The sequence below is a fragment of the Chroicocephalus ridibundus genome, chromosome 2 (genome assembly GCF_963924245.1).
Source record: "Chroicocephalus ridibundus chromosome 2, bChrRid1.1, whole genome shotgun sequence".
Classification (NCBI taxonomy): Eukaryota; Metazoa; Chordata; class Aves; order Charadriiformes; family Laridae; genus Chroicocephalus; species Chroicocephalus ridibundus.
The window spans coordinates 111,920,430-111,934,894 of NC_086285.1; the positions used below are offsets into that span (position 1 = coordinate 111,920,430).

The following is a 14,465-nucleotide window of genomic DNA, read 5'->3' on the forward strand; positions in this document are numbered from 1 at the left end:
AAAGAACCTACAGGCTTTTCTAAGGCTGTGCAGTCTCTGGGCTAAGTTAGTTTTTAAAATAAGATACTCTATGGTTCAGCGTGATTCGTCCATGTTTTTAATGTTAAGTAGTAGATCAATTTAATGGCATTATATTGCTTGTTGCACATGACAGTTAATGTTAGGTTTGCTCAGAATGGAATGAATATTGCTTCTTGCCTGTGCAATATTCCTTATGTACTGCAAGGATTCTTTACGTGTCTGTTTTTAATTAATTTTATTCTCTTTGTTTCCTGTTGTTAGCATCATCAATTTCCTTATTTTAATTTACAATCTGCTTTTATTTTATTTGCTGAATCTATTGCTTCTATTATGAATCAAAATCTTTGCTTCACTTTCTAAGTTATGGAACATGTGTTTGTATATATTTTCAGTGGGCAAGTAATGCAGACTTGCACTGCAAAGCATTTCATTTCTGCAGTGTATACGCAGAAACCCACTATGAAATTATACAAATATTATGCTTTCCAACAACCACCAATTTGCACTAGTCGAATGGTTCTGATGACAAAAGCATGATGAATATAGTCTTACATTATGACTTAAATGTCTTCCAAGAGCACGGTATTTATCTGTATCCAGAAAAATTGAGCTAGTTGAATTTTTGAAGGGCAAATGTGGCATCTTATGGCTGAAAAGCATGAAATAATCCACGTATGTACTCTCTGTCACTGCTTTTTACAAAATATTTGTGCTTGCCACCTGTGCTTGAAGGCACTGGTCCAGATTCAAGTGGGTTGTGACAACCCATTGTCTGCAGAGAAAAACAGTTTCATCAGGCTTGCTTTGTTGCATTGTTTATGAAGTGCTCGGTAGAGTTTGGTGAATGCATGGGTGCATTTTTAAAAGCATGGTGTTTTGAACATTGTATCTTTGGGCCTTCCAGTTTCTGGTTTGGGTTCAATTTATGCCTGTTGTGTCAATTACTGTTTCTAACAGGCCTAGACATTTTTCTAAATGTAGGAAGCTTTTGAAAACGTGGAACAATTCCTTACTTTTCTTTCAGACGTCAGTTTCAGTATTTTAGTTGTTCTCCAGCTGGGAACTCGGGTCAGCATCACGTCCTCTCAGGGGCAGCAAATTTGATCTGACAGATATTTACAATTTCTAACTGATATAAATAACATCAAACCCACTTAGTAAACAGTTTCTAAAAACCAGTATTACTGGGCAGGACTTCCTGGGCTGATTTCAGGGCTTGACTTCTAATGAAGGATACCTGTCTTCTACTAATTCTTCATTTTTTATTAAAGAATTAATTTTTGAGTAATGAAACTGTGTGTCGTAGTTTTGGCCAATCAGAACGACAGATGGCCCTCCCCCCCATCTCTCCTCAGAGAGGAGAGGAAGAGACAAGGAGATTTACGAGTTTACAAAGAGAACTAAACTACTTTAATGACAATAATAATAAATAAGAAAATAGTAAATAATAATAAAATAATAAAAAATAAAGAAAAAAGTATACAATATATACAAAATCATATCCAGCTCCCAGGATGACGATCGCGTCACCAGCAGACACAGGGAAAGTCCCAGGTTGGAATCAGTGACGGACAGGAGCTGAATTCCGGAACTAGAGTCAGGAATGCTCGGATCAGGATCAAAGGCAGACGAACAGACAGGGTCCTCCTCAGACATCGGCCATTGAAGAAAGAGAGCGAGCCAGAGCAGCCTTGCCCCTTTGATCCCTCAGCTTTTATACTGAGCGTGATGCACATGGGATGGAATACCCTGTTGGTCAGTTTTGGGTCACCTGTCCCGTCTGCTGCTCCCTGCAGGTGGGACCCCTCTACGCTTCTCCCCTTCCGACCCTCTAACGGGGCAAACAGCGAAGTTAGCTGACCTTGGTTGTTATAGCAATAAGTATAAGCAAGAGCCTCCGTGCACACCATTCCTTGGTATAATCAGGTCTTACCACTCCGAGAGTGAACAGTTTCTGAACAATATGCTGTTAATTTCAGACTTTAGTCAGTTAGAAGAGGCCCAGCTAAAAAGTAAAATTACAAATCAGAAAATTGGTTCTGTTTTACCTCAAACCAGGACACTGTGGTAATTCCACTTCTGTCCAGGGATTTGTATGGATTAAATGCCATATTACTGGAGGTGTAAAAGGGGATGCATGCAAGTTTTATTTCCCAAGTGTTTATTTGCTGCTGGCATGAAGAAAAATAGAGCAAAGGCCTTGAACGTAATTTTTTTCTTACATTGAAATATGAGGTTTTGTTCTTTCTCACAGTGAAATGATTGTTATGTCCAAAGTTCCTTTTAGAATAAAATGTGCAGAATTGGGAATGGAGTTACAGATTCATAGAATATTTTGGGTTGGAAGGGACCTTTAAAGGTCATCTAGCCCAACCTCCCCCTGCAGTGAGCAGAGACATTTTCAACTAGGTTGGGTTGCTCAGAGCCCAGTCCAACCTGACCATGAATGGTTCCAGGGATGGGGCATCTACCACATTTCTGGGCAACCTGTTCCAGTGCCTCCCCACCCCCATTGTAAAAAATTTCTTCCTTTTATCTACTCTAAATCTACCCTCTTTTTGTTTAAAGCCATTTCCCCTTGTCCTATCACAACAGGCCCTGCTAAAAAGTCTGTCCCCATGTTTCCTGTAGGCCCTCTTTAAGTACTGAAAGGATGCAATAAGGTCTCCCTGGAGCCTTCTCCAGGCTGAATAACCCCAACTCTCTCAGCCTGTCCTCATAGGAGAGGTGCTCCAGCCCTCTGATCGTTTTTGTGTCCTCCTCTGGACCCGCTCCAACAGGTCCATGTCCTTCCTGTGCTGAGGACTCCAGAACTGGACACAGCACTCCAGGTGGGGTCTCACGAGAGTGGAGTCGAGGGGAGCAATCACCTCCCTCGACCTGCTGGCCACTCTTCTTTTGATGCAGCTTCTTTGGAGTCATGCTGGTGACGTTCAGTATGGTACAAACAGCTCTGCCCTATAGTTTAGATGACCACTGAATGTACTTTAATGTAACAACATGTAAGGTAATAAGGTTTAAGGATTATAAATTTAAGTAGAAACACCATGTGGGACACTTGCACCATCTGGACAGAAATATTTGTTGCTATTAAAAAGAAGACAAAAAAGAGTGTTAGAGTGAAATATTTGGGAGTATAAGGTACATTGCACATGTCCCAGAGTTATTGCTTGTTGCTCAGTTTATAGCAGGTCAAGCACACAACTACACTTGACTATTGGGGCGAGGGGGACTGTACGCTTGCAGTTCCCCCTCTGTGATATGGGGGGACCTATGGAATCTGTTTCCCAGCAGCCACGGGCTGTGTCCCTCTGCTCTGCACAACACACGCACACAGGTAAAGTCTTCTCTACCCTGAGCTGCCACTGAGAAAAGCCAGCCTGTGGCTGGCCACTCTCAATCCAAAACTTCTTTGGAAATGTTAATTTAATCTTGGTAGCTGTTCTTACAGAGGGAGAGTTTGAGTAGAGGAATTGGAGTGAGCTTTCAAATGACCTCATGAAATCATCAGAGTAAGCTATCGAGACAAACACAGCCTTGAGGTACATGTCCTTTTAATGAAAAGCATGGATTTGTGACTCAAGCACGTTGAACTAATGGAGCTTGGAGAAAACTTTGTTTCATGTACGAGTTTTATCAACCTTCAGTTAGGAATCAGCATTAGGTGATAAACACCTTTATGCTTTAAAATGCGTTTGCCTTTGTGCTAAGTTTGGACAGGGATTTAGATACTGTTTCTGTAGCTGTTATCTGTGGCTGGTGTTGTCTAGTTAATAAACTACAGGAAAAATACCCTGACTCCCAAATTTGGGTCTGAGTCAGCCACCTACTGTGTTCCCCACATAGATTCATTCTCACGAGCAAAACTTGTCCCAGCACAACCTTTTTTTAAACATCTTTTCGTGCAGTGGTACGTGTGGCTGACAGGCCCTTTCATACCAACTTGCATGTTTATCACCTGTCAAGTAAGACTGATAAGCTGATGTCAGTTTTGATGCGTTCTTGTACATTCTTGTTGCTGGGCTTGGCCTGCTTATTTGGATTAGAGCACTGGAATTTTATTTTCGGTTGAGAAATATTTTGAGTGTTTACTCCCTGAATTACACTGTTTAATGGGAAATATAGATAGGTCTTTCCATAAATAAAGAACATCCAACCACTTTCTTCTAGGAATAAAATGGTTAGAGTCCCAGAAAGAAGAGGATAATATTATGAATACGTTTTAAAGGCTGAGGTTTTTAAAAAGAAAAGAATCAGCACAAATCACACTGTGTTCAGCCTTTTTTTCCATCCTCTTCAAGGAAACTACTGCTCAAGCTTAGCTTGAGTGTCTCTCTTTATTAGTTTAATTATAATCATTGCAGATTAAGCTTAAAAAAATCAGAAATATCTTTATTTCAGGTCACTGAAACTTGTGTGAAATGTGGCTTTGTACTTTCAGGTTTTTTCAGCTTTCTTTCTCTTTTTCTCCTCTCTCTCTTTTCCCTTTCCCCTTCCTTTCTTTCATTTTAATTGAAAGTATTCCATTTTTAAGATACTTGCCTCTTGTTTTGATATTTGATTTGTTGAATTTCAAAAATCTCATTCTACAACTATACAAATATATTTATAATTGTTCTGTTTGCAAGTCCCATTTATGCTACTGTAGTTTTCAGACTTCGAGCTTTACTACAGTAAAGCAATGGTATGTCTGACACATTTTGGATTTAGGCAACAGAATCCAAAATGTCTCAAGTGGAGTTAATCTTCTGGTTTCGTTACCCCTCTGCTTTTCTAATAGCTGAATCACTTTCTTTTTGTTGTTTTTGTTTCTTTTTTACAGCAATGCGGCCACTTAGCATGTCTTACAGTTTTGACTTGTCAGGTAAAAGGTGCAACAACGCCTGACGTGGTTATTGTGCTTATTGTGAAATTTGTTCCATCTGTTTGTTGAACTCCCATTTAAGAAAGAAACTTGAAGGGATTCTTCCAAGATATGGTCAGTGAAAATAAAAATTAAGAGAAATTACTTATTAATACCTGCATTTCCCTTGCCACAAAAGGATACCTAGGTATAGGAAATAATTGTATTTCACCTGAAATAGAGTGCTGGAATTCTGTTTAAATAAATAACCAAAATAAGGTGGCCCACAGCTATTCCGAAGTCTAAAAAGGATTGCAGAATACAGTGTCACCTTCAAGTCTGATTTACTTATTTATTAATCTGACCTTTGTGTCTTTACACTCACTTTTTGACTAGCCCATCTTTTGCAGTACTTCATTTCTCACAAGGATCCAGAAACTGGTTTTGAACTCATCTATCTTCCTAGACTTAATGAAATACACCTATGAATACTAATCTAAAAAGGAACTGTCAGTTCTGCTGTCTTTACTACAAATGCTTTGAGTTGTGAAATCAAAGATGTTCACTCAAAAGAGGCTAAACCTTCTTTACTGGTTAGCAAAATAAGTTGCTAAGATTTGCTGCTAACAGCTGATACAGAGGATCCGATAGCGATCCTTCATCAACTACCTAATATCATATTTAAAGGTGCCTTGTGGTGGGCCATTAGTTTGGACATGCAGTAACTGTATGAACATGTTCTACTTCAGAGACAGCAACATCAAAGAGAGTTTGGGCCTACTAGCCAGAAAATAAATTAATTTCTCCCTCATCATGCACTAACTTTCCAGGATGCTCAGGCCCAAAGACTCCATCATTGATATTGGAAATATTCTACATTAGCCCCAAAGGTTTGCCCGCTGAGGAGAGCTCTTACGCTAGCTCTTACCTCATTTCCCCTAGGTGACTCCCAAGAAAAACAGTCTCCAAATAAATCCCTGCTCTCATTTTGTGAAGAAGCAACAGCAGCTGTACCCTTCCTGCTTCCTTCCAGTTGCACATAGAAACACCTCATCTGGGACTTTTGCAGAGTTTTCGTCCTCTGTTTCTCCATGCACCCGTTAACCTTATGTGGTTATTTTCCCCATAGAAAGGCATCATCTGACTGAAATGCTAGCATATTGTGAACTGGAAAGACCATATAGAAGTTTTTTTGATTCCCCTACTATAAAAAATACAATAGTTTTGTAATATGGGAGCAAAGTTCACAAGTGACCTTTCTGCAAATGTGACTTCATGTTCTGACTGAGCCAAGTGAACAGCTTGCCACTTGTCTCCCTGCTCCCTCTCCTCCCCAAGCTCCCCTCTAAGGATGTGATTCCTCCTCTCTGCCAGTCCTGCTCATTTGTTCATGAGATGACCTGGTTAAATTCATGTAACCCAGGAACAAATAGTTTTGGGGTTTTTTAGCAGGTTGGCTTTCTGCTCTTCTGGTGATTTAAACCTGCCTACTATCTGATCAGATGATCAGAGAGCTGGCTGAGGGCAGACGATGAGCCTGGGCGGATGGGAGGAAGGAACAGGCTCTCCCTGTCAGAGGTGGTGGCAAGCTGTTAATCCAGCTCAAGCCCTCTTGTGAAACCTTACACTGATGGCGTATTGTACAGCTACTACAGCTGTCTGGTGGGATTCAAATTATGTATGTGCTTGGTATCACGTTTTACTCCACTGAAAACTGAAGGGTGCTCAGGGGGTCAGATAATAGTGTTAACAGCCAAACTTCAGTTTTCAAAAAGTATTGCTGCTTTCAGATATGCCAAAAGTTCCTTCAGTTTTAAGACTGTACAACTGAATGTGCCAGTGACCAACAAAAGGGAAATGTTCAGGTCTGTCCGTCTACGTGTGTCTGTTTGCTTCTTTTGCCTTTTATTTCTAAGAATCCTGAGACATCCTCATTTGTTTAAATCCAAACAGTATTTTGTAAAAGCTCCCTTCATAATCCATTAATTCATTACCATAATGTTTTTATTTTAAAGAATTAGCTCCATAGCAATCTATACTGTACTTGGATTTGCTCTTTTTGACTGACCATCGAAGAACTCTTCTTGTTTTCTTTGTCCGTCTTCCAAATGTGATTGTTTCTGGTTTTTTCAAGTCATGTGGTTCTCAGCAAATAGTATCTTATGGCGTGACTGAGTGATCTGATAAATTGTCTTTAGAAGTAAATTCAGGATGATTAAAACATTCCAGTTAGGTAGATGCGAGACACCAGATGAGCAGTACAAATGAATTAGATGGGTTGGGATGTTGATAGTAAGCAGATAAGTGGTAGTTTTGAATGTTGCTGCTTTGCGTGCTTTTACTTTTTTCATTATTTTCGAGGCAGGGAAGCTCTACTGTGCTTTCATTCTATGGTCACTGTTTCCACATCCTTGCTTTTTCACTGCTTTCATTGCTCTCTGCTTGATGGAATTGCTGTCATGAAAAAACACAAACCAGCTGAAAACCAGAAGTGTTTCCTGCTAAGTGCTAAAAGACAGGTGCCAGGCTTTTATTATGCTTGCTGTCGGCAACTGGGATGATGCAGACCAGTTCTGAGAAGACTGTAGCTGGCACCAAGCCCGTGTAGTTGGTGTGTCACTCTGCCCAACTCCACACATCTGCCTGCTGTTGGCATCCTGAAGAGGAGAGGAGGGATGCCTGGGTCCTCCTTTTGCACTGCTGATTCCTACTGGTAGAATAGAAGGAGCAAGCGTTAGCCACCAATGAGAGTAATCTGAGAGGTTCTCGGGTATCAACTAAGAACCGGGGCAGTCATTGCCTGCTTCTTCTAATAGAAACATAGCTTAAAAGCAGCTTCAGTTCTATGCACTGTGTTGAATGTAGCTCAAAAGACCAGTTGTTCCCACTCCAGTTCTTACCTCAAAGCCGTATGTGCGTGGCTGCTTTGAAGCTATTACTTCAGGAACAGCTTGTACATTTTGGGTTCCGGGAGTGCAGGGAGAGAAGAAAAAGAAAACTGAAATGTTTGAAGCCAAACTTCACAGAGATTATTCCTGTTGTTCCCAACCCTGTGAGGTAATGTGTATCACTGTTGGCTTTACATGATCTGTGCCTCAGACCAGCGTGGAAGGAACTCTACGGGGTCCTGGTAATCTGTTAATTTAGATAACACAATAATAAATGTGCTGCAAACACCAGCAAAAGACTGGCAGTTTGATACAGTGATTTATTAGGTTTCAGGTTTGACTTCGACATCTAAGTCGATTGGAAGGAACAGTGTGTCTCTCTTACCATTATTCATTATATAATCTTTCCCAGTATATTATCATCATCATATAGCTATATTCATTCTGCAAATCCATTTTAGCCTTCTTTTAAACTCTGTATAAATGATGAGGTTGAGGAGTACATTTGCTGTATAGAACAGAATTCAGGTTTCTGTTGTCATTATTTGCCAAGGAGAGCTGGTTAGGAGGCAGACAGCATATGGTTACATGACTGCTCTGGTTTGCATGTAGTCTGTGGTCTGATTAATTCCTTGTTTCATAAGAGACGTACTCTTACATGTAAATAAAGGTGCATTTCATATTATCCTAGGGTGGGTTTTTTTGTCTCCCCTTTCTTAAGGCTAGTCAGGGAAGGCCAAGACAAAGATCAAGTAATCAAATCAAGACCTTCTCTTCTTTCATTTGCCTGTTGTAATGATAGCTTAGAAGAAACTCAAAAGAAACCAAACATATTCATCCAATTTGCAGATACTGTTCGTTGTACTTGCTGCCTGACAACATGGAGAAATGACACTCTCCCAGTGTGTCTGACTCTCTAATAAAATCTTAACCCCAGGGTGTTACTCACACAAGCCCTTTTTTTTTAACAAATTTTGAATCATCTCCAAAACATTTAGCTGTTCTATGAAACTAGAGATTGTGCAACTACTACCCATTTTAAAAAAAATAAATTTAGGCGTTTGTTTCAAAGAATTGTCCGTTAATGTCTTCTGTCATATTCATTTTTATAAGCATTAGTCTAATGGTTGCTCCTGATTTGTTTATCCTGATTAATTTTATCTTGTTTATGATGATGTACGATCATTTGTCACATGGTAATGTTTCTGTTGCCTGAGTACATCACTAAAATAGCTTAAAGTAATCATTTTTTGGTCTGTAACTGATAATGAATCCTGGATTTAATTCCAGAACAAGTTATTTTTGTTGAAATCTCTTAGATGAAACTGTAAAATTTTATGATCCCTTCCTTAAATTATGATAATCCTTTTATTCATGTATATCCAGAACTGTAAGTGCAGGAATGATAAACTGAACTTGAGTACTGTTGTCAAAAGAGATTTTAAAAATACAATAGTTTTCTAATTTAACTGTTGTAAAATTCATTGGTTTATTGTTGTTTTATTCTTTAGTGCTTGCAAGTTGTAAAAAAAAACCTCCCTGTTTTTTAGATTAGAGGAAAGAATGGTGATAAATGACATTTCCTGCTGAAGAGCCCTTCAAAACAAATAGTATGGATTGTATTCTCAAGTCACCTAAAGCTTCTCTGATATTCCAAGAAGATTTTATAAGCAATATGTTTCTGAACAACTCCTACATTTGTGAGCTTAAATAACACCTGTTTTAGGCTTTGTAGATAGTGATTGGCTACATAAATTATCTCCAAAATGGATTAGAAATTTCCCTTTCTGGGGCCTAAAGAAATGACGTCTAAATTCTTAGAAAACAAACAAAAGCAAAACACCAAAACAAAACAGAAAATAACAGAAAACTGGATATCCATTTCATCACCTGCTGTAGTGTTAGGGGATGTCTGGTTGATGTTCCTTCCTCTTTCCCCAGAGCTGTCGTATGTTTTATTTTTTGGAAAGAGGGCAATACTGTTGGTCTTCCCATCATTTTTATTCCAGTGAGTCCAACAATACTCACAGCCCGTTCTTCAGCCTCCCTGAAGAGGCAGGGGAGTCACCACCCACGGAGGTTTGGAGAGGAGGGACACCACCTTTGGCTGTTGTGTTGTTGGTGCCAGGGCTGCTTCACTGGACAGTCTGTTCAGGAACCGCCCTGTGCAATCAAAAGACAAATCAAAGGGGTTTGTCTTTCTCATTTGGGAAACCCTGAGCTTCTTCAATCAACTGCGTGCCAGCTAATTATGAGGTCTCAAGAAGTGATATTGGCAGCAGGGAGGTGAGGCAGTTTGGTTTTTGTTTTCCTGCTGTTGCTTTCTGGGGTTGTGTTGAGCGGCTGTTAGAGCAGGAATGCATTTGATGTGGAGGACGCCCATGCTGTACTCGCAGAAATCTAGGAGGAAAAAAAACCCATGACCTATAAGCCATAGTGCTAGTCAGGACACCCATTAGCAAAGCCTTTGAAGATAGGAACTAAGGGTTAGAGAGTCTAAGTCTTTGATTGCAACTCTTTGTAGGGAGGACCTGAAGGCAGTAATAACACTGTAGTACACCGATTCATGGGCTTGGAATGTCACCGTGACTTTAATAGTCCAAATAATTGCCTTTTCTTATACTCCCAGTTGAAGGTATGATTTATAGAGGAACTATAATACATCTCCTGTCCTTTCTAGCTCAGTTTCTAGCATTTAACAATAACCTAATTAGTTCTTTAAAATGTATATTGATTTAACTTATTCATCTTCTTATTCCCTTTTAATAGCTACTCCGGTGAGAATGTTGTAAAACAGACCTACTACTGCAACTGGGGCTTTGTCTAGGCTGTGTAGCTTTAACTTACCTAGTGCAAGAACAGCTTTTATCAATGCAAATTGTGTTGTAGCAGCAGCAACCGTGTCTGTTTATTCCAGGGCAGCTATGTAAGTAACTCCAAACGATGTGTGAGTACTTACGTTTTTGGCATTGGGAATATCTGGGTGATATCATTTCTCTGTCATAGTCCTCCTGGTAACCTAAGGTACAAGTCATTTAACCTTCTGTGCTTCTTTTCACCAAGTGTAAAAATGGGAATAATAACTCATCATTACCCTGGTCTTAAAATACCTGGAGGTACTTTGTTATTACAAGACTGGGGAAGGAGTCCTATAATTACACGGGTAGAAAAACACATTTGTAGAAAGACCAGATGCTTAGGCATATATGCAAATGGAAGATTAAAAGCTTCTCTTCCTTCTCCCTCCCGACATAATTTTCTACAGATTGGAATACTGCGCTTTGTACTTTTACAGGGATAAAACTGATTTATCAGACCGAACTCTAAGCTCTCCTAAAATATCAAAGCCTAGGTCATTATCTTAATGTCTAAGCTAAGCTAGGCTAAACACAGCAAACCCAGTGCTTATGTTATCCGAGATGCATCTTCATTGCACGCTGGCAGAAATCCCAAGTAATTTATTCAGTGGAGTTACATCCTTGTAAAACTCATGGAGATGAAAATAGAGCTGGAACTTTGTTTCTGCTGTTACGTGAAGATTTGACATCACAGGATATTTTTAATACAAATGACCATGCAAACCTAAGAATTGTGCATATTTTTGATGAATGCTAGTTATTTAGCTCATTTTCATTCCTTTTCTGTATACTGCCAAGTAAAGTGTAATTCTGTCCTCACAGGAAAAACTAGGTTTACTCCATGGTAAACCTTCTAATTTCGGTGTGGCGTTGTCTTCAGATTCACTAGAAACCCACTTGTCCAGATACGGTTGTGCATTCTTATTATGCTTGTTATATGGTTAATTATAAATTTAAGGAAGAATATTTTTGGGTTTAACACAGGATTACTTTGGTATTAGTCTGAGGTTGGTTTTTAGTATTTTGCACTGCTGCTTTTTCCACTGCTTTCATTCTTTCATCTTGCTTCTGTACCACAAGCCATTGCCTGTAGTTTTCTGAGCAATGTATTGCTAAAGTAAAATAATTGCACACATATAACTATCACAATATTTTTTTCCCTTTTGTGTGTATTGCCTTGACAGTAAGATTTGAGAAGGCAAAATAAAAATTAGGTCCAAACACCTATTGTTCTGTTTCTTTTGCTAGATGTATCTACGCCAGAGGCTGGAAGAAAATTATTGGATGTCTCTGTAGTGAACGGTGGTCTGGCACCACAAGGAAAGCAGAACGGGGCCACGCAAGTGACAGTACAACGCAAGAGACTCCTTAAGGCTCCCACGTTGGCTGAACTTGACAGCTCAGATTCAGAGGTAAAAAATCAGGACACAACTTGCTTCTTGATTTGTCAGAATTGAGTCTTCTTCCTTAATTTGCTGAGTTGATCAGATGAGAAGTGACTTTCCAGATTACAATCTGAATTTTCCATGACTGCTTTGTCAACGTGCAGGACTTGAAAAGCATTAGATCAGACCTTAAAAATGACAATATTTTCTAAAACGTTAAATGCTAATTTTGGCCTTAAACCCAGTATTTACTAACTTTTCTAAATGCCCAGTGTCTGCCCACAGCATATATGTAGCAATTATGCATTTGGGACTGCAGGCAAATTTGTTGCACCCTTCTGGCACCCGTGCAGAAGCTGTCGCTAAAGGCCTCAGACGCGGAGGCCAGCCTCACCGTACCAGCTGTTAAATAATGAGCGTCAGCTGTCCCAGAGGGGTTGAAGTTTGGTGCAAATGTCAGTGCGTTAGTTTGCAATATAGGCTTGGGAAGTAACACCCAACAAATGTTTCACAGACAACAGGCAGGGACGAGCAAATACCACTTAGATGGAGAAAAAACTTCGAATCCATCCTCTCTCAAATGGAGAGTTAAAGATTTAAAAAAGCATAAAAAGGACAGAAGGTTTAAAAAGCTCTCTCTTAAAAGCTGCATTATAAATGATCGTCAAGAAGTACCAACACTACATCCTTAAGAATGAGCTTTGTTTTCTGCACCAGTAGTATTATTAATTGAGTTTTGGACCTTTCTGAAAGTTAAGCTGTCTGGAAAGCACATGCAGGCGGGGTTTATTCATGGAGGCTAATTTTAGCCTGGGGAAGGCAGTCTTCCTTGACTCTCTTTCTCCCTAATAAATAGGGAAGGAGGGATTTCCTGACAGGGCGCTTACAAAGGCGCCTAAGCTGAAAGATAGGAGGCTGAGGAGAAATATATGTGGGGAGAAATTTATCTCTTTGCATACCTTCTTGATCTGTGAAAGGTTGAGCCTCTTTGTACTAGGGGTTATCCTATGGGTGGCTTGTGTGGGTGCATAATTTGGTGCATGTATTCTGAAAGCAGAAGGGATTTGCATTCTGAAATCTCTCAGCAGTCTTTAAAATTACAATGGAGGCTATAAGAGGTTTTGTTAATATGAATGAAGCTGGGCAGGATGCAGGAATATTAAGACCTGTCAATGAGAGCTGGATCTTGAACTTACAGCTTCCCAGCTTGTAGCTAATGCAGTGTGATATTTCACGTGGAAAAATGAGCAGAAGTCAGTAAAAGAAAATTCTGTAAAGGGAAATGTGAAGTGATCCTTGGACAAGGGAAAAATAAGATGTCTGTCTGTGACTATTGATTAGGGAATACCATGTAGACAAGCAAAGTCATATAGAACAAGCTCTGGAACATACAGCAAAAGATAAATTGAAAATAAATCAGCCACATCGAACTGTCACAGAAAACAGATGCTGTACTGGTTTGAGTCAACAGAAGTAGCTGGTGAAGCAATTAAGATGATTAAGATGCTCAGCAGAATACTGGTTGGGGCTCAGGAACAGTGCTGAAGTAGTGTAAATAAACAAACTGAAGGGAGTTCGGGTGAAATTTTCTGAGCTGGAGAGGGGGGTGGGACAAAGAACATTTGAAGAAAGTGGCGATCGCTCTGTCAAAATGTCTTATTTCTTTGCTGACTTTTACTGTGTATGTAACACACAGAAGAGCGTATGTGTTGTCCTGATCGCCTATAAATGACTCGGACACCTCTTTGCCTGCAATTTGAATTGGGCTTAACCTATTTAGAGTTACTCACTGGGAGTTAAATTATGACTATGTTATGCCCTAAATTACAGGCTGCAAATATCTGCATTGCTGAGCTGAGGACCTCCAAATGAGCTATGATGCAGATGCATTTCCCCCACCCCGCATCCCCTTTGTTCTTCTCTCAGCTGTGTTGTGATGCTGACTACGCCCCAACACTCAGTATTTCCAGCCAGAGGTGAAAGGGAAAGTCTGATACAGCCCTATGCCCGTTTGCTGGCAAGGATGAATGTTGTATAACCCATTCCTGCTTCCTGTGCTTGCTTTTTTTCTGCATCGCTGCTAGAATCACAGTTTCAGAGGGGGAGCAGGAAGTGCCATTTTGCTTTTTGTGGCTAAAAGAAGTAGCAATGTAATAGTGATTTTTGATACAGATATAAAAATGGTATCTTCCTAATGAAGCTCGAGTTATCCAGAGAAAAATCAATTCAGTAACATATTCAGATGTTTTAAGGTGATGCCTTTAAAGCTGCAGCTTTCTCAGTATGTGTAAAATTCTAATTGTTCAGCTGTCTGTGGAGAAGCGCGCGGTCCAATCTCAAATGTAAAATGTCAGATGGTCTACCATAATACTCAACGCTTACTCTGTTGATACAAAGAAATTCATACGATGCTTCATCAATACTTCCTGCACAAGTTTTCATTCTTTAAAAAGCCTTCCATGTTTGAGAA

General features: G+C 39.7%; 1 protein-coding gene across 5 annotated transcripts in view; it reads left to right on the forward strand.

The window, feature by feature from the left end:
* The window catches only part of SPIRE1 (spire type actin nucleation factor 1), a 134,596-nt gene that overhangs the window by 102,885 nt on the left and 17,246 nt on the right, over positions 1-14,465 (forward strand). For 3 of the 5 annotated variants that reach the window (XM_063326493.1, XM_063326494.1, XM_063326496.1), the window contains exons 9-10: positions 4,844-4,885; positions 11,859-12,022. In XM_063326493.1, the coding sequence (XP_063182563.1) occupies positions 4,844-4,885; positions 11,859-12,022 (206 nt within the window). The remainder of the gene's footprint in view (positions 1-4,843; positions 4,886-11,858; positions 12,023-14,465) is intronic. The other 2 variants (XM_063326495.1, XM_063326497.1) reach the window with 1 other exon arrangement.